The sequence below is a fragment of the Pantherophis guttatus genome, chromosome 4 (genome assembly GCF_059756535.1).
Source record: "Pantherophis guttatus breed Tessera chromosome 4, ASM5975653v1, whole genome shotgun sequence".
Taxonomy (NCBI): domain Eukaryota; kingdom Metazoa; phylum Chordata; class Lepidosauria; order Squamata; family Colubridae; genus Pantherophis; species Pantherophis guttatus.
This window is the reverse complement of record NC_142066.1, coordinates 27,986,785-28,007,358: the sequence shown is the minus strand read 5'-3', so window position 1 is coordinate 28,007,358 and position 20,574 is coordinate 27,986,785. Positions and strand designations below refer to the sequence as shown.

Below are 20,574 nucleotides of genomic sequence, written 5' to 3'. Positions count from 1 at the left end.
GTGAATTAGTAAATGTGTGTGAAACAGTAGACATTCATGTGTGTGAATTAGTGTGGTACAAATGATCAGAGAGCCCAAAACAGCTGCTTTAACAACTTTCGAGGTGAGAAAACCATTTGCATTGATCTCCATACTAGTGGTAACCATCACAGAATGCTTTAAATGTCAGAGATGGGAGATGAATGCCAAGTTGGCTGGGGATTATGGCAGCTGAACTCCTCAACAGGCACAGATTTGTGTAGCTTGACTATCATCAAACATCTTCAGTATCATAGTCCCATATCTTTATCACATGAGCCTTTAGCTTGCTTCTCTCTCTCTCCCCCTCCTTCATTCTTTTTCTCTCACTCACTTCCTTTCTCTCTCTCCCTTTCTTCCATTCTCTCCCTCTCTCCCTCTCTCATTCTCTCTCCCTCTCTCTCATACACACACACACACACTTTCTCTCTCTCTCTCTTTCTCTCTCTCTCTCTCTCCCTCACTCTCTCATTCTCCATCTCTCACTCTATTATTCTTGGAAACAATAGGTAGAGGATAGGAAGAAGAGGCAGGGAAAAACAGAATCTTTTGTCCATCACTCTTTTCTCATCTTCCAGGTGATGAGCTTTTGACTCCTGAAGCCTTTCCCCAGAGATGCTTCCCTTCCCATGGGGTGTTGCAGTTTTCCTTCCGTTCCTTCTGGGCCAAACTCCTGACCCTCATGATCCTTGCTACAATGCCAACCAACGCCCACAATTCTGCCTGCCTGAGCTGTCCGAACTTGCATCGGGCCGTCTGGTGGAAGCGTCCAGTACGTGCAGCGGTCCTCCTGGGCGATTCTGCGCCTTTCGCGATTCGACCAATCCAGCTTCCAAATTCTGCCAAGGTTGTCAAGAACATACCCACCGGTCAGAGCGTCTCACAGACAGTGATGGAGATACAACATGTTGGTGGTCTCAGCCAACAGCCAATGCCACGCTTACTTTGGCTTTGGGCCGGCGAATGGAAATCCTTTATGTGGCTCTGCGATTCTGCTCCCCGCGACCAGAATCTTTGGCCATTTACAAGTCCATGGACTATGGACGCAGTTGGATGCCTTTTCAGTTCTTTTCCAGCCACTGCTGGCGGCGTTACCGTCTGCCACCAACCACCACCATTGTGAAAAGCATGGAGCATGAAGCAGTTTGTATCGAGGCACAAACAGCACTGAAGCCCCTCACAGGAGGGCTGGTGGCCTTCATGCCTCTTGCAGGCCGCCCTTCGGCCCAGAGGTTCGAGTATAGTCCCATCCTCCAAGACTGGGTGACCGCTACTGACCTCCGCATGTCCTTTGACCGCATGCACTCAGCCCGGATTTTAGGGATGCGCAGGAAAGAGGCCGCCTATGGAGTAGCTGAGCTGCAGGTTGGAGGCAGATGTAAATGCAATGGACATGCCTCACGGTGCACAGCTGGGAAAGATGGAGGGGTACTTCAGTGTGATTGTCGGCACCACACAGCCGGCCCTGAATGTGACACCTGCAAAACTTTCTACTGGGATAGGCCCTGGCAACGGGCAACCCCCAAAGATGCTCATGAATGTGTGGGTGAGACTGTGGGGGAGATAGAGCACCCGTGGCTGAGGACTTTTGTGTGTGCAGAGCTGGGATCTGTTCTTTGGAATTCTGCAGAAATAAAGCCCCATTCGCACGTGGTCCTTTCCAGCCTAGATTGCCACGAACACTTTTCAAAACCTTATTCAGAGAAAAAAAAAATCCCACCCGCCCTGCTGTTGGTTTGTTTAGGCTGGGGGCCAGCCATCTTTTCAGATCCCCCGAAATAGTTTTTTTAAAGAATTTCCAACAACTCATGAATTCTCTGCTTTTTAAGAGATCCCTGGAAAAAAAGAGAATGGCCAAACTGGATGGCAGTTCTACCAATATTGTATGCCAATTTGGCCCTCATCTAAAATCTTAAAACATCTTTTTCTAAAGCCCCAGTCAGCAATCTTTTCAGGCATTTTTAGGATCATTGCTGGACTCTCTCCAATTTTATTTTATTTTTTTTGAAGTCCAAAATTTCATGAGGTCAGCAATTTCACCAAATCCTCATACAACCTAGCATCTTTATTTGGATAAAGATAAGATCTCATGTGAAAACACTGAAATCTTGTGACATGGAAGGTTTTGGCCCTTTTTCAAAAACAATTTTAAAATTCAATTTATTTGAGGATTACCTTGACGCCACTTAGAGGCACCAAGGAGTTCTTGGTACTCACAAGCAGTGAACTGCTAATCATTTAAAGCATTTGGTTGTTTTTTTGTGGGGACAAAAATTCCTAAAAAGGCCAGAGGGTGGCTGTGATAGGATCAAAGCTCAGCCCTATTTATTTCTTTATTCTTTATATACCATGTTTCCCCGAAAATAAGGCCCTGTCTTATATTTTTTTTTGAACCCTTATTGCCATGCGCTCAAAAGCCCGATTGGGCTTATTATCAGGGGATGTCTTATTTTGGGGGAAACAGGGTATTCATCAAATTTAGATGGCAAGTCCTCTAACACATGTATGTATCAGTGGTGAAATTCAATTTTTTTTACTACCGGTTCTGTGGGCGTGGCTTGGTGGGCATGGTGTGACTTGGTGGGAGTGGCAGGGGAAGGATATTGCAAAATCTCCATTCCCACCCCACTCTGGGGCCAGCCAGAGGTGGTATTTGCTGGTTCTCCAAACTACTCAAACTACTCCAAACTACTCAAAATTACTCCAAACTACTCCAAACTACTCAAAATTTCCACTACCAGTTCTCCAGAACCTGTCAGAACCTGCTGGATTTCACCCCTGGTATGTATTATGTATTTATTAAATTTGCTTGCTCCCCATGTCACCAATACAAGTAGTCCTCGACTACAACCACAATTGGGACCAGAATCTTTGTTGCTAAGCAAGGTGGTTGTTAAGTGAGTCAGGCTCAATTTTACAAACTTTTTTGCCACCGTTAATCACTGTAGTTATTGAGTGAATCATGCAGTTGTTAAGCAAATTCAGCTTCTCCCATTGACTTTGCCTGTCAGAAGCCAGTTGGGAAGGTTGCATGTAGGCATCAGGGGACCCCAGGATGCTGCAACCATTGTAAATTTGTGCCGGTTGCCAAATGCATGAATTTTGATCACATGACCGATGGAATGCAGTGACAGTTGCAGGCGCAGGGATCATCATAAATCACTTTTTTTCAGTTTCACTGTAACTTCAAATAGCTACTAAGCGAATGGTTATAAGACAAGGACTACCTGTTTTACAGATCGCTTCAAACAATTGCATTCATTAAACATGAATAAAAACGAGATCGTGAGTTACAATCAGCACCCCGCATACATTATTTTTCTTCCCAGGGGCTCTCTAGGCCTGTTGAAAAAAAAAACCCACATTATAAGGGATTTCTGGAAGGTCACAAAGCTTACGGCAGGGTGAGGTTATCCTATGTAGCTGCACAATGTATGTAAAATAAGAACTGGGGTTTGATCACCCTGTTGCATCTGGATTTCTTGACCCAGTCCATCCCTCTGGATCCCTCTTGTATGGGGGGGGGGCGGGATTGCAGGGCTGGGCATACTAGACATAAAGGTGGGGTGGAAAGAGGTTTTGGGCATCGTTAGAGGAAGCTGCCTGAACTGATGAACCCCCTTCCTGTGTCCTCAGCCTGCAACTGCCACCGCCATTCCCATCGCTGCCGCTTCAGCATGGAGCTTTTTGAACTTTCGGGGCGCCAGAGTGGGGGGATCTGCTTGAACTGTCGCCACCACACGGCCGGGCGCCACTGCCAGTATTGCTCACCAGGCTTTAAGCGTGACTTCAACCATCCCATCACCAGCCACAGAGCCTGCAAAGGTGGGTCAGGTCCTGTAACCCAGACCATCCGTGCCAGGAGAGACCACAAAAACATCAAGATGGCGGCCTTGCCTATCTGATCGAAGCCTGCTCCTTTTTTATTTCCAAGGAATAGGTGTCACCTATAAAAAGTGTCACTGCGTTTTTGTATTTACCAGATGAGCTCTTATTTTTGGACTTTCAGACTTACCGTAGCTTACCAAGTTTCTTATCAGTAACTGATACTGCGCATGTCTACATTCTTTCACTTTCTTCTAAAACTTTCTTTGTTCTCCGGCCAGGAGAGGTGGCCGGGAAAGCTGCCAAGATGTAACTAATTAACTAGTGAGATGTTTTATTTTTTTTTATAACAAATAAATAAGTTTTTCTTAGAAAATATATCTTTGGGGTTATTTTCTTAAAGTATACTTCAAGGGAAAAGTCTCAATCCGCTTCTCTAAATCAAGGTGCAATTACCCAAAAGCAGAATGGGATTAATTGCCACCCTGACAAAAAGGAGCAGAGCTTCCATCACACAGTTACAATGGTCACCTTGGCTATTCTGCAAATACACCTTTATTATTCAAGGCGTTTCAGTTCTTTATCCATAAGCAAGGTTTTTTTTTAAATCCTGCCTTTATTACTTTATAATTAGCTGAAGGCGGAGAACATATCTAATATTCTTTCCTCCTCCTATTTTATTTGTTTGTTTATATTTCGTATTTCTTAACCGCCCATTGTCAAGCTCAGGAAATCCAGGCAGTTCAAATGAATATAAAAGTTTATTGCAAAGATGCTCTCTACAAGAATCTGAACAAATAATGGTCAAAGCAAATAGAAGGTAGATAAGAGTCAATGGAATTCAAGGTGGGCTGAACTTAGAACTCTTGTGGGTGCCAAGGGTCTCAAGACTGATGACGCACTTGACTCCTCCCTTGGGCTCAACCTGGCCATTTCCTACACCCATCTCCCTCAGAGCAACAGTCCTGTGAGGTGGGTTTAGCTGAGAGAGAGAGAGACTGGCCCAAAGTCACCTAGCTGGCTGTCATGCCTAAAATGGGATTAGAACTCACCATCTGCGTAAAATGGAACTAGAACTCACTGTTTCCTTGTTTCTAGGCTGATGCCTGAATCACTAGAACAAACTGATTCCCTAATTGTTTACAAAATGGAGTTTTTTGTCTCCAACATGCTTAGGAAATGGGTTTCAATGCATATTCCTGGAAAAAAGAGGGGCACCATTGCAAAAACCAAAAATGGATGTATCAGTCTCCTGTTATCCTCTCTGGGATGTGAAATCTGGAATACCTGAACACTCAATCAGGAAGTTTTTAAGACTTCCTGAAATTCTCACAAGAAGGAGAGGGTCCAAAAAGGGTTTCAAAACCTCACCCTTTTTTGCAGAGTAATGACACCTTTTTAAATGGGGCGGGGCTTTGATTATGGCCACGATTGTAACTTTTTTGACTCCCCCTGGAATGTATACAGAGAATCAAAATCATTTGAATAAGGCTTGCAATGGTTACATGCAAAAAAAACAACAACCCAAAACACCCACCCTGTATAAAATTCATTTTTTCTATCAAGGCCTGCTGGCTGAGTTGCCTTCTAAATACCTTAAGCTTGTTCCCTTGCCTTGAAATTTGCCTTTAAGGCCAATGTAATGATCAGGACTTCCTTCACTATGAATCCTGGGAAATGTAGTGTGGTGAGGGAGATGAGAATTTTCATGGTGGTTCCTTTTTGGATTCCCTTGAGTAAAAAAGTTAGGCTATGTTCTGTTAGAAGAAATTTCCCTGGCTCGTTCCCAGCTGGGACACACCACAGATGCTGAGAAGAAATGAATGCAGAAGCCAGCTGGAATTCTTTTAATGTAGGAAGGCAAGAAGCACAAAATGACACAGCTCCAAGGTTCCTGACTTGCAAACAACTTGGAAGAGACTTTTATGCTTAATTCCCCTTTGAAGCTACTGCAGCTTGATGGGTTTTGATGTGCTTCTGATTGCCCTGGGTTTTGTTTTCCTGGGGTTAATCTTGATCCCAGGTCTTTTGTTTTTCCTGTGCTTGGGGTTTAATCCTTTCAGGGGCTGGAAAAAGAGAGTTTCAGTTTACCTTGGAGAGTTTATTTTTAGCATGATTCCCCTTCCTGCTGATTCCTGCTCTTCTTAAGTGTTTCTATTGTCAGCTCTGTAAATAGGACTGCTCTGAGTTTTCCTTTCAGCTGGTGCTTCTCCCTTTTCTTGAGTTTTTTGGCACTGTTTTCTGAGGCTTCTGGTGCTGTGAGGTTTCTGGCATTGTCCTTTTGGGGTGTACTCAGGGGTGAAATGCTACCGGTTCACACCAGTTCTGGCGAACCGGTAGTAAAAAAAAAGCTACCGGTTTGTCCGAACCAGTATTTCTGGTGATCAGCTGTGCCGTGCGATATATATTCGCTGGAAAACTGAAAATCCTGCTTTCTAGCGAATCTAAATCGCGCGGCACAGATGTTCCCCCCCCCTCGCTGTTCTACTTACTTTGTTAAGCTTCCTTTTTCCGTGTGAAGCACCCGTTTGGCTCGCACTGCGCATGCACACATGCATGTGCAGTGTGCATTTGGCATGCACTGTGCATGCGTGCACGCACAGTGTGCTTTTGGAAAGTAAACCGATGGCAATCCGTGGAGGATTTCACCACTGGGTGTACTTCCCACAGTTCTATAGGCACTTTGCTTTTAATTTTGCTGTTGTCTTAATGTACACCTGATGTTTTGTTAATGCTTGTTTATGATTGTAGGAAGTTAGCACCCACCCCTTTCCTGGAAGAGTGAAATATTTTAGAAAATATGAAAAAGGCAGAAATATGAGAAGCATATTTTACAGACAAAGCAGCTCCCACCTTCCTGCCCCCCACCCTTTGTCAATGGGCCATTAAGGCTTGGGCCAGTCTATTCTACATAACAAAGATCTACCTCCTTCAGGCAGAGCCATAGTAGGAATTGCGAAAGATAGGATTAGCCCTCTACACAATAGCAACAGAAACTAACACAATGGGACCCATCTAGACGAGGCTCACCACATGGCACCTGGGAAGATTGCATCAGCCAGCAAGACCCCCACCCCCTGGGAGTCTGACAACCAATCAGGATACTCTTTCGTGGCCCCAAGAAATGCAAAGCCAGAGAGAGCATAAAAACCCGAGGATTTACTGTATCACCCCTTTTCTGTTCAGGAACTCAAGCCATGTGATCCTGTCCACCATTAAACCATCTTTCCAAGCAGTCTCCATGTTTCCAGTGTCTGTTTTCCCCACTTGGAGCAGAACCTAGAAGGATGTTTCTTCCAACAATTGGCGACCCAGCGGGACTCCAAGCTAACCTAACCAATGGACCAGGCCCAGGTAAGCCTCCCTTGCTAGCAGCAGACCCATTGAGTCTGTGGGTATGTTTTCGTGGACCTTGGCCATTTGGAACTAGGTTTTAAAGGGGTTTTGAGTTTGAGCTCAAAGGCTGCTTGGAAAGAAGGTGAGTACCTCTAAATTTTAATTTTGAAGTATGGAAAAGCATGGGAAATTTGTGTATGCCTGCATGTGTGTGAGTGAAGGCCCTTCTCCCAATCACAGTTGGATCTTGCTTCCTCTGTGCATTTCCTAGCCGCAGAAAGACTAACAGTCTGGAGAGCATGGGGGTTTTGCCAGAGCACAGGACCTTCTGTTAGGGAAGGAGGAAGTGTGTGTGTGGGATTCCACCTGGAAAACAGTCTGATTTCACCTCTTTGCGTGACCTCTAGCCGCACCTCTGCCTACTGCTAGCTCCACCGAGCCATGACCAGTAGGATAGAGAAAGCAAGGGGGGGTTGCCAAACGTGGAACTTTGTGTTTAAAAGGAATGGAAGCCAAACAAAAGCCAAGCGTGTGAAGGGGGGGTAATGAAACTGTAAAAGGGAATCCCGGTTTTGTCCAGCCCAGACATGGGGCGAGCGTGTGTGTGTGTAAGAGGAGGTGCCCACACCTGGCTGCAGGGGTCAGCAGGTCCTCGCGGATCCCCTTTTTGGATCCGAAAAGTTGTGGTGATTCCCTAGAGGAAGGGGCCCATACTTCGCAAGGGAATCGAAGTCCTTCCCAGAGCTTTTTCCTCTGAAAACTGAGAGCGTGCCACCCGGCTAAGTCGAAGTGATCCTTCCGGAGAAAAGGAAAGGGTCATGGGTAGCGATAGTTCGCGGGTGGCGGGGACCCCAGTAGATGAAGTGCTCGCGGCCTGGGACGCCAGGCGGGTGCCTATATTGAGGGGCATGGATAAAAGGAAATTAGGAAAATTGTGTCAAAAATGGGCTTTGCTAAGAGATAACACCGGGAGACAAATTTGGCTAAATAAAGGTACTTAAAAGAAAAGGGAAATATATAAATAGGAATGTTGGGGATTTTGTTTGTTTTGTTTGTTTGTTTTGTTTGTTTGTTTGTCTCTCTGTCTTCTATGCAACCACGTGGTATGTTTAAGATTTGTGCCTTCCCTAATTTAACTGAGATTTATGTGGGAATGATCAGTGTGTGTGAAATCTCAGAGTTCTGTTTTCTTCTCTTTGTTTTCCTTGTTTTATGTGTGTGTGTCTAAGTCTTTGTGCGCCCTCGAGGTAATTGTAACTGTAAAATGTATCTGATCTCTAGAGACAAGAATTTTAAACTGTTAGAAACAAAAAAAAAGGTTGAAGCAATGAAAATGGGGGAGAGAGAGAAAAAAGAAAGAAAGAGCCTTTGCCCTGTGTTTGTCTGGCCAACAAACACAGATTAAAGAGAGCATTTCATTTCATTTCTGGTTTTTTTTCTCCTCCTCTCTCTGTATCTTAAAGTAACAACTCAAGTTTATGAGGAAACGTTTTAAGTTTGTTTACAAGAAAAAAAATCAGTCTTGCATTTACTGTATGTGTTTAAATGGGTTTACCTGTTCATCTCCTTCCTGAAGCATGTGAATCCAGTTTTTCTTATCTGTTGTGTCTCCATTTTGTTGAAACTGCATTATCTGTTTAGTAACTGCAATACTGTTGTGTTGTTTCTTTTCAAACTCTGCCTGCAAGCTATCTAAACCCCCCCCAATCTCTAATCCTGTTACAATGCCTTTCCTGTGAAGATTACCCACAAAAGGGAGGAGGGGACCCTGTTCTAATGTCTTTCAGCCCTGCACAAAGGATTCTGCAACCTGTGGAAGCAGAGCACATGGATCCAGATGCTGCCTCCAGAGGAGACCTTCCATCAGTTTGAACCAGAAATTGGGTTTGAATCCAGTCTCCACTCAAAGTCAGCACAGCAACCAGAGTGGAGCAGACCTTCCCAAGCCTGACTGACCAGCCTTACCACCAAGCATGCTACCCAGCAGACATGAAAGAAAAGACCCTGAGATGTACAAGTAAAGACCAAAAGACTCCTTTCAATTCCCAGAAGACAGCTGGAAAGACTATGGGGGGAGGGTGGAAATTCATTGTAAGGTTTTCTTTCTTGTCTCATTTATATTGTAATCAGTTTATTGTAAGAATTGTATTTGGGAGTGATTGCCACAGCAAGTTATGTACACTCTAGATTTCTGTCTGGTGGAGAGGAGAAATATGTCCAAAATGTTTGTATTGTCTGTATTGTAAAAGTAGCTGCATACACATGCACACACAGAGAGACACACTATTCAGAATTAGATTGAAACTATTTCCTTCACTTACCTCCACACAAAGCTTCTCCTAGGTTGATTTTTGCTCCATAGCACTAAAAGCCCAAGGAGTCATACCTCCCTGCTAATTCCATGGGGAAGGAAGCAATCCCCCCTCAGGCAATTCCCTCACTTGAAGAGATAGCAGAAAAAGTGATCTCCAAAAACCCAAGCCCTGACTGTGACTTACAAATGATGCTGCCCAGTTGCCCAGTAAAGGAAGATATATTGCACTGGTGGTCTCATGAATAGAAATCTCAGGGCTCATTATGTGTAACACCAAAAAAAAAAAAAAAAAAAAAGAATGGATATTGTACACTGGCTAACCTCAATTTGGACTCACAAATCCTGGATGCACTAAACTAAGAGCTAGGACAGGTTCAGTAATCAACCCATGAAATGGGCAGCCTGTAATTTAAAGGAAAACTATGGCTGTGAAAAATTTTGGGACATGTGCTTGCTTGAAACCTGACTGAAAGCTCACAGAAAGTGATATCTGATATCTGAAATTAATTGGCATGGAAAATTGGATACTGTAAAATTCTTACCAGAAATTTTTTCCTGGCTGCTAGACCTTCATGGTTGAAAGCTTTTGGAAGCCACTGAAGGAATCCTTTTCTGTTGCCTCTATCAATGTCTTTCCCCTTTGCATTAGAGCAATTAAAAGCACTCATCAAGCCTCCCTGACCTGATCAATTTTAATCTTTCGCTAAGAACTTGTTTCAAAACTCACGTTTTGAAAAAAAAAAGAGTAGGGATTGTAGGAAGTTAGCACCCACCCCTTTCCTGGAAGAGTGAAATATTTTAGAAAATATGAAAAAGGCAGAAATATGAGAAGCATATTTTACAGACAAAGCAGCTCCCACCTTCCTGCCCCCCACCCTTTGTCAATGGGCCATTAAGGCTTGGGCCAGTCTATTCTACATAACAAAGATCTACCTCCTTCAGGCAGAGCCATAGTAGGAATTGCGAAAGATAGGATTAGCCCTCTACACAATAGCAACAGAAACTAACACAATGGGACCCATCTAGACGAGGCTCACCACATGGCACCTGGGAAGATTGCATCAGCCAGCAAGACCCCCACCCCCTGGGAGTCTGACAACCAATCAGGATACTCTTTCGTGGCCCCAAGAAATGCAAAGCCAGAGAGAGCATAAAAACCCGAGGATTTACTGTATCACCCCTTTTCTGTTCAGGAACTCAAGCCATGTGATCCTGTCCACCATTAAACCATCTTTCCAAGCAGTCTCCATGTTTCCAGTGTCTGTTTTCCCCACTTGGAGCAGAACCTAGAAGGATGTTTCTTCCAACATGATCTAGCAGGATGAATGAATCCATTGAAAAATGGGCAGCATCTGAATCTAGGCAACTGAGGCTTCTCAGCAAATTATAATTTAAAAAGCAAAGCCATGGCTTACTCCACTGTGTGAATCCAGTCACTATGGTCAAGAGAGGGAATTTTGGAGCTTTTTCCTCTTAAAACCACTGAGAAAGTTTGCAGTCCTGTAGAAGAACGCAAACCTTTTTTTAACAAAAATGGAGAATGCGAAGATTATTGTAGAGATACTCAAGTACATATTCTCCTTCTATAGGAAGTTAAAACCCACCCCTCTCCTAGAAAATGAAATATTTTAGGAAATATTAAAAAGGCAGAATATTTCCCCTAAAAGGGAGGCAGAAACTCAGCCCACCCCCACCTTTGCTAATGGTGCCATTAAGCCCTGAGTCAGTCCATTCTACATAACAAAGATTTACCTCCCTCAGGCAGAGCATTTAATTGCCCTTCATAGCATCACCCAACAAGATTCAACCAAACTTAACACACAGACAACCTACAAAGCTAGCCATGACCTCTGACAGTAACCAATCAGGCTACTCTTTCTGTGCTCCAGGAAGTTCAAAGCCAGAGAGGATATAAAACCCAGGGACTCTCAGCATCTCTTCCCTTTTTTGCCCAAGCTCTCCAAGGCATGTGATCCTGTTCATCAATAAACCTTCTTTCCAAGCAACTTCCAGTGTCTTTTTCCCCACTTGGAACTGAGCCCAGAAGGATATTGCTTCCAACACTTCCATAACTCCTCTTTTTTCTTTTCAGCATGCCAGTGTCATCCTATTGGGGCTACTGGGGCCATTTGCAACCAGACCACTGGGCAGTGCCAATGCAAGAACGGAGTCACAGGCCTGACCTGCAATCGATGTGCCCAGGGTTTCCAGCAAAGCCGCAGCGCTCACATACCCTGCATTCGTAAGCTTTCTTCTTCCTTAAACCTCCTTCCATGTCAGCCTTGTGGAACAGCCCAGTTTGCATCCGGACAGCAATTCATTTCTTGGGGGCAGTTTGAGAATGGGACATCTTGGTCAGGGGTAGGATCCACTTACCTTTATTACCGGTTCGCAACGGGAGCGTGCGTGCGTGCTTCTGCGCATTCCCAGATCATCCATGATGATGTCCGGGTGGGTGGGCGGAGCCTCCCGCCACCATTACTACCAGTTTGCAAGAACCGGACTGAACCGGGAGCAACCCACCATTGATCTTGGTGCAGCCTCCTCCAACCTGGCACCTTCCTAGTGACACACCCCTATGACTAGGTAAGCATAAGATTAGCAGTCCCAAAACATCTATAGGGCACCAAAGGCAGTGGTGGGATCCTTCCGGTTTAACAACCAGTTCGGTGATTGCGTGTACCCATGCCAAACCTGCACTGTGCGCGCAGGCACAGTTCAATGAAAAATCACCTTCTGCGTTAGTGCTAGGGAATTAAAACAGCTGAGGCTCAGCAATCCGCTCTGCTGCACTAATCAGCTGTGAAGATAAAGGTAAATAAAGTTCAGGGGCAGGTGGGCGGGTCCAGCTGATCGTCGGAGCGGACCAGTTCGGGCGAATCCGGTAGAATCCCAAAAACTGGTAGAATCCCACCCCTGACACCTAGTTGGGGAAACTCTCCTCTGCCCCTTCGGTCAATAGGGAAGAAGAAGCAAGAGGCCAGGATCTACAGATTCTAGTTTCCCATTTCTTAAATTTTGCTACCCAAAGTCTTCAGGTAATGCCATAAAATCGTTGTTTGGCATTTCAGAGTGGTTAGCAGGGTCATGCAGCACACATAAAAAAGAACTAGAATGTCAATCACACAGCAAAAGCTACAGATCCCATGGAGGCCCCTGGTGGTTAGACTACCAGTCTGGGAAGAAACATCCTTGGGAACTTCTCTCCTCTCTAGCATAAAACTCGACTGGGCTACTAACCATCTTACAACCTCAGGGTTGTTGCCAGGATCAAATAAGGGAGAAAAATAATGTCTATATAAACACAAAGGGTCTGGGAGGAATGGCAGAGAATTATATATACCGTTTTTTTTTTTTACTATAAGACGCACCTTTTCCCCCCAAAAAAGAGGATGGAAATCTAGGTGCGTCTTATACTCCAAATGTAGCCCCACCCTGATTCTCAAACAGAGGTTTCAGAGGCTGAAAAAAAGCATCAGAAGAAGTCTGCAAACAGAGCTTCAGAAAAGAAGCCCCCAAACAGAGTTTCAGAGGCTTTTTTTCTGAAGCTCTGTTTCAGAGGCTTTCAGAGGCAGGAAAAAGAAGCAAAAAAAAGCAAGGCCCAGAGCTCACAACCAAAGAACCTGTTGCTATAATTCACCTCTGGGAAAAACTGACCTGCCAATCAGCTTTTTTCTTATTTTCCTCCCCAAAAACTAAGGTGTGTTTTATACTCCCGTGAGTCTTATACTCCAAAAAATATGGTATATTTAAAATATAAAATTAGAAAGCTGCAAATCAAACATAGACCATCTCTGAAGATGGAGGTTGGATGGTGGATAATAACCATTCATCATTCCATATGTCTTGAGTTTATCTCATGCTATCCTTGTATATATATTGGTCTTCGGTGCAAAATTACAATTTTCTTAAGAAAAGAATTCAGTAGAGAAGCTGCCATTCTTTCAGTTCTATTCACTTCAACAAAGTAATATCCATACAGGTCAGTGGTGGGTTCCTCCCGGTTTCTCCCAGTTCCGCCGAGCTGATAGCGGTGACGATATGACGTCCACCAAACCGGTTTTGCCCCCCCAGCCCCCCCGCGTTATTCTTACCTTTTATTTGGCCCCATCCCCAATCTATTGCTGCCTCTTGAGTCCCAGCTGATAGGCTAGAAGGAAAAAAACTGTTTAAACTCTTGCTGCGGGGCTTCAAAGGGCCGCACTACAGCTGATCAGTGTTAAAAGGCAGTGTGGTGGTAGACCGGTGCCTCCAAAAACAAATGAATAGACCGGTACAGCTCTGCAAGCAGTTAAAAGCCTGGGAGACCAGTACCTCTACAAAATCCTAAAGAAATGTCATATGACCATCAAGCCATGCCCACAAAATAAGCCACGCCCACAGAACTGGTAGTAAAAAAATTTAGAACCTACTCCTGATACAGGTAGCCCTTGACTTAACTACCATTCGTTTAGCGACCGTTCAAAGTTACAACAGTGCTGAAAAAAGTGACTTACAACAGGTCTTCACTCTTAAAACTGTCACATCATTCCCATAATCATGTGATCAGAATTCAGCCGTGTGGCAACCAGCATATATTTATGACGATTGCAGTGTTCAAGGGTCATGTGCAACCTCCCCAGCTGGCTTCCGACATGCAAAGTAGATGGAGGAAGCTGGACTTACTTAATGACCACATGATTCATTTAACAACTATGGCAAACAAAAAAAAAAGATTGTAAAGTCCTGACATGTAACAATCACCTTGCTTAGCAACAGAAATTCTGATCCCAAATGTGGTTGTAAGTCAAGGAGTACATATATTGCCTGTTTGATCTAGTGGTTAAGGCACAAGGCTAGAAAGTGAGAGACTGAAAGTTCAAGTTTTGCCTTAACCATGAAAGTCTTTTGGGTGACTTTGAGCCAATCACTCTCTCTCAGCAAAACCTCACAGGGTAGTTATTGAAGGGGAAATTGGAGGAGGACGAAGGTTGGATATGTTGACTAATTTGAATTATTTATAAAAATAACAAAGGTCGGTTGTAAATAAATAAATACATTTTGCTCCGTATGCACACGCATGAAACCCATCAAATCTCTTAATTTTTTTCCAGGTAGCATGCAATCATGATTAACAGCAAATTCTTCCCACTCCTCCTTCCAGCATACCCTTCCATAGAATAAAATATTGTTTCCTGATTTCTAAATCAGGAAGTGAGTTCATGTTTTCCGGTAAAGGCTTGATCTTTCTAACAAGGCAGGCTGAATGAGGCAGTCAGGCAGCCCAGCGCTGAGCTTCTGGCGGTATCATACCAAATCTATTATTCTACATCTTATTTTCCATAGGAATCCAGGAGGAGGTGACAACTACAGTTATCCCACCGCAGGAATGGAAAGCAGGTGAGAAGAGAGGGTGTATATATTATTTTATTTTTTTTCTAAGGAAATCCGTTAAAAATTTAAAAGGGATTGGAAAACCACATCACCATAAGAGGAGCCCTTTCCATCTCTAAAAATGAAAATCATAGTAAATGCAAAGAATAAGGAAAATGATCAGTGGTGGGTTTCTACTGATTTGTCCCAGTTCGGGCGAACTGGTAGTGGCAGCAGTGGGAGGCTCCGCCCACCCACCCGGATGTCATCATGGACGCTTTGCTCATGCATAGAAGGTTCTGCACATGCACAGAAGTGCCACACATGAGCAAAGCGACTGCGCAGACACGCGCTCTCCCAGTTCCAAACCAGTAGCAAAGGTAAGTGGAACCAACTACTGAAGATGATGTTCACAGAGCTATGTTGGCAAGGCTTTGTTGGCAAACAAACAGTCCAAAGCAGTGATTTTCAACCTTTTCTTCAACATGGACCCCCTTTAAATACCTTTTGTGGCCATGGACCCCCAAAACTTAACTCAAGATTTAAATCAGTGGTGAAATCCAAATTTTTTTTACTACCGGTGGTAGTGGGCGTGGCTTGGTAGGCGTGGTGTGTGTGGCAGGGGAAGGATATTGCAAATTTCCATTCCCATCCCACTCCAGGGGAAGGATACTGCAAAATCCCCATTCTCTCCCCACTCCTGGGGGAAGGATATTGCAAAATATCCATTCCCACCCCCTCTGGGGCCAGCCAGATATGGCATTTGCCAGTTCTCCGAACTACTCAAAATTTCCGCTACTGGTTCTCCAAACTACTCAAAATTTCCTCTACCAATTCTCCGAACTACTCAAAATTTCTGCTACCGGTTCTCCAAACTACTCAAAATTTCCACTACCGGTTTTCTGAACTACTCAAAATTTCTGCTACCGGTTCTCCGAACTACTCAAAATTTCCACTACCGGTTCTCTGAATTACTCAAAATTTCCACTACCAGTTCTCCGAACTACTCAAAATTTCCACTACTGGTTCCCCGAACTACTCAAAATTTCCACTACCAGTTCTCCAGAACCTGCTGGATTTCACCCCTGATTTAAATCATAACATTACTTCAAGCTTTCACAAACCCCCTGTGATGACATCACAGTCTTCCAGGGGTCTGCAGACTACTGATTGAGAATCATTGGGCTAAAGCATTCTTTAAGTCCAGAGTGTCCATATAACATTCAGAAGCAGCCCAAACAAACACCTCCCTAATTCATAGGAGTATAGGAAAAGGGAAGAGGTACAGCACAAACTTGCAAGATTCTTATAGCAGCGGTCTCCAACTCTTCCAGCTTTGTGCCCACTGCTCACACAAATGGAGCTGCATGCAGACGCTCCCCCGCTGCTTCCACAGCCCAATTTTGAATGGGCCCAGCCCAGTAATGGGTTGCGGCCTGGGGTTTGGGGCCCCCTGGTTTATAGCCCGTTCTATTTTAGCCATCCATTCGAATTGATTTCCAGCTCTGGTCCACCTAGTGAGGCTGACAGTCAACTTGAGAATTCGTAGGAGGCATTGTACAAGGGAAACAGCGTCTTGCTCCAAGATAATCCAGTTGGCAGCTAAGTCAGGTAGACCAGTGCTTTCAACCTTTTTTGGGCAACTCCCATAAGCTGCAGATAGCATCTGAGATATCAACAGGTTACCTAATCTTGCTCTAATGAAAATAATATGTGAGACAAATAATAGGTCTTAACTGCAGTCAGATATTGCCCAAAAGAATGATTCATCCCTCCCATCTGTTTGCTTGTTGTTTGCTCACCAGGTACTGAATGTCAGAGCCATTGCACACCACCACAAAAACAAAGTGTCCACATGAACTTGAAGAACTACTGCAAGAAGGATTACGGTAACATTTGTTAATTATTTGAGATTCCACCTTTTCTTGCAGGAACTCAAGACAGGTATGGGTAGTCCTTGACTTGCAACCATTCATTTAGTGACCATTTGTCGTTAAACGGCACTGGAAAAAGTGACTTATGACCAGTTTTTACACTTACAACTGTTGTAGCATCTCCATGGTCAGGTGATCATAAATTGGGCAGTGGCAACTGGCATGTATTTCTGACAGTTGCACTGTCCCGGGGTCCTGATGGTGGACATTAAACAAGGACTACCTGTACACCAAACTGATGCACCATATCTCATTTCCCTGCCCATTATTTCACTGCTTGCAAAACTGTGATCAAAAAAGCAATTGGAACGATCAATCAGGAAGTGGTGATGCTTTACAGGTAGTCCTTGACCTATGACCACAATTAAGCCCAATATTTCTGTTGCTAAGTGAGACATTTGTTGAGTTTTGCCCCATTTCACAACCCTTCTTGCCACAGCTTTTGAGTGAATCACTACAGTTGTTAAATTGCACTATCAGCAATCGTATGGAATCAGCATTTGCATTTGTGTGAACAAGAAGTATATTGAATTATACATGAATTTCTAAAGAATTGTTTCTCTTGTTCGGGGCTAACACACCAGCAGAATCAAGTTACGCATTTTCTGAATTTTTGACTTGCCAAGTCCAAAGGTTGTAAAGTGAATCTGGTTTCCCCATTGATTTTGCGTGTGAGAAGGTTACAAAATACGATCATGTGATCCTGGGACCCTGCAACTATCTTAAATATGAGTCCGTTGTCAAACATCTGAATTTCGATCACGTGACAATGCTACAATGGTGGTAAGTGTGAAAAACGATCATAAGTCACTTTTTTCAGTGCCATTGTAATTTTGAACTGTCACTGAATGAACTGTTGTAAGTCAAGGGCTACCTGTATAACATGCCCCTCCCACAAAATCAATCCGGGAAATATAGTTAGAAAAAGGAAATTTATGATACTGATCATCTTCGTGCAGAAGGTGATGCTGTGGCCCTCTGATACATCCTCTGTTAAAGCACCCATTTTCTGGGAAACACTGTTTTTCCCAGAGATGACACGCCTAGTGATGACAGCATAGGGTTGCAACTTGGAGTCTTAGATGGCACTGGTGGGTGGGGGGAGGGCAGGGGGGGAGAAAGAAAAGAGTTGTGAAAGGAGTGATGTCATAACTCCAGAAATAGGGCAGGATCACATAACAGTTCACTTCCTGATAGATTTTCTCTCTCTCTCTCTTTCTCTCTTTTGGTGACCTTCACAATCCTGATGGCAGTTCTCCAGGCCCAGCTCTTAGCCATAGAGAAGTCTGGAACATGGTGGCAATTTACAGCCTCAATCCTGACTGTCTACCGCCAGCGTCACGTGCCTATTCGTCGGGGAGAGCAGCCGCTCTGGGTACCAGAACAAGATTTGGCCTGCCGATGCCTCCACCTCCAAGTGGGCAAATCTTACCTTATCATCGGCAACGACGACGAGTCGCCTGACCCTGCCCGGCTAATCCTTGACAAAAACAGTCTCGCTCTGCCCTGGAGGGACGCCTGGGCGCATAAATTGCGGAGTTTCCAGCAACAAAGCAAGCGTGGAAAATGCTGGGGCGTCTAAGCCGGAGAGGTGATAGGAAAGTGGGTGAAGAAACAAGTAGGAAAAGACCTGAATGGGTAAAAAAAAAACACCTCACACTCAAATTGAGTTTCAGAGTCCCACACAGACACTCCCTTGGGTATAAAAAGCTGAGCCTAAACTGGAACTGATTTTGATTTTAAAGGTTTAGTTCTGCATATCAATGACCTTTCATTCACCCTTCTGACAGACCTATGGGTTGAGACATTATGCCCTCTTTGCAAGACAGAGAACTCAGCTGAACTAGAAACTTAGTTTTGGATGAATTAATGGAAAATATTTGGGCATGGGAAGCTGCTGATAGCACCCTCCGCCAGCTTCTGAGTCAGCAGGAGACTAGCTGGGAAAAACATATGCTACTCTTCACTAGCAAATTCTATCCCGCAAATAGTGCTGTCAATATTTAACACATAACACATAACACAGATGGAGATTGGAGGAGATCCCTTCTCTCCCTTCATAGGAAAAAGAATAAGACTCAGGCAGAGGTGAAGCTGAGTTTTGACAGAGGGCTAAAGAATCCATCTTGGTCATCTGTCAAAACCCAGTATTTGGGGGCAAGTTTTTTTCACAGCTACATTCAAAAAGAACCTCACCATCAATTGATATCCGCTAATAGTCAAGTTTCTTTTGGTCACGAGTTTGGCATTTTTCAAGGGTGATGTCTAAATTAGTCAAGAACCAGTTCAGACAATAACTCTTCCTGTGAGACCTCTGAAACCAAAACTATCAAAGTAGTTAAGAACAGTAATATATCAAGTTGTTAAAAAAGCTGTATTGTGTCAAAATATATTTTAAACACATCAAATTACTACAATGCCAATAAAACAGAACTTCTCAGACATTGTGGTGTCAAGAACCACTAAAATTTCAAATAGATCTGACCTTTCCCATCACCTTCATATCAGACATACAGGAAACTGCTCTAAATAATACAATTTAACTAAAGCTAAATTGAAACCCTTGAGAAATGCAGTGGTTTTAGAATGTAAGACTGACAGAAAAATGTTCCATATAAAGAATTCCCTTTGAGCTGGATGGCATTTCTTGATAATAAAAGGTTAGAAAATTTGTCCTGGTTGCTTGATTCAAAGAAATGAAGTCATAACAAGAAACAGCTTGATATCCCTCCTGAATGGGGCTGGTGAAGAACTGAGTGCTTAGAAATTTTTCTTATTTAACTCATTTCCTTTTTAGTATTGCTAATGTAGAATGCAGATCATTATCACAGTTTTACAGGTAGTCCTCAACTTACAACCAGTGGTGGGTTGCCCCCGGTTCGCGCCGGTTCTATAGAACTGGTAGTAAAACCAGCGGGAGGCTCCGCCCACCGACCCCAATGTCATCAAAGTGCTTCTGTGCTTGCGCAGAAGAGCGCGTGGCCCCGCTGCGAACCAGTAGTAAAGGTAAGTAGAACCCACCCCTGCTTACAACCATTAGTTTAGTGACCGTTCAAAGTTACAACGGCCCTGAAAAAAGTGACCCATGACTATTGCATCATCCCCATGGTTATGTGATCAAAATTCAGATGCTTGGCAACTGGTTCATATTTATGACGGTCAGTGTCCCAAAATCATATGATCACTTTTTGTGATCTCCTCGCCAGCAAAGTCAATGGGAAGCCAGATTCACTTAACAACTATGTTACTAACTGAACAACTGCAGTGATTCACTTAACATCTGTGGCAAGAAAGATCATAAAATGGGGCAAAAGTCACTTCACAACTGTCTTGCCTAGCAAGAGAAATTTTGGGCACAATTGTGGTCGTAAGTCAAGGACTAACAGTTTGTGCTCTGAATCCTGCTGAGCTGAACAGTTAAAAAGGCAAATGAACTCATAAACATTTGGGAGAAATCCTTATCCATAAATAACGATTATGAACATCAAGTTCTGTTAAAATGAATTCAATAGACATAAAATGCTCCATTAGGTTTTAAGTCTCAACCTTTCCAGTACAGTTAAGCTAACTCGCATTTTTCCTACTCTGCCTGCGCTAGCTGGCTGTTCGCAAAGCACAGAGTGGTCATGATGAAACCTTTGGACTTGGCATGTCAAAAAATTCAGAAAAGCGCTTACGGTAACTTGATTCTGCTGGCGTGTTAGCCGCGCAGAAGACAAACAATTCTTTACATATTCATGTATAATTCAATGCACTTCTTGTTCACACAAATGCAAACGCTGGTTTCATACGATT

The 20,574-nt window shown here is 43.8% G+C and overlaps 1 protein-coding gene across 2 annotated transcripts in view; it reads left to right on the top strand.

Annotated features, from left to right (window-relative positions):
* The window catches only part of NTN5 (netrin 5), a 55,561-nt gene extending 36,111 nt beyond the window's left edge, over positions 1-19,450 (top strand). Inside the window, exons 2-7 of one of the 2 annotated variants that reach the window (XM_034419527.2) lie at positions 597-1,564; positions 3,655-3,843; positions 11,586-11,735; positions 14,819-14,872; positions 16,651-16,734; positions 18,033-19,450. In XM_034419527.2, the coding sequence (XP_034275418.2) occupies positions 634-1,564; positions 3,655-3,843; positions 11,586-11,735; positions 14,819-14,872; positions 16,651-16,734; positions 18,033-18,361 (1,737 nt within the window). In that variant the 5' untranslated portion in view covers positions 597-633 and the 3' untranslated portion in view covers positions 18,362-19,450. The remainder of the gene's footprint in view (positions 1-596; positions 1,565-3,654; positions 3,844-11,585; positions 11,736-14,818; positions 14,873-16,650; positions 16,735-18,032) is intronic. The other variant, XM_034419528.2, reaches the window with a different exon arrangement.
* Positions 19,451-20,574: the final 1,124 nt, after the last annotated feature.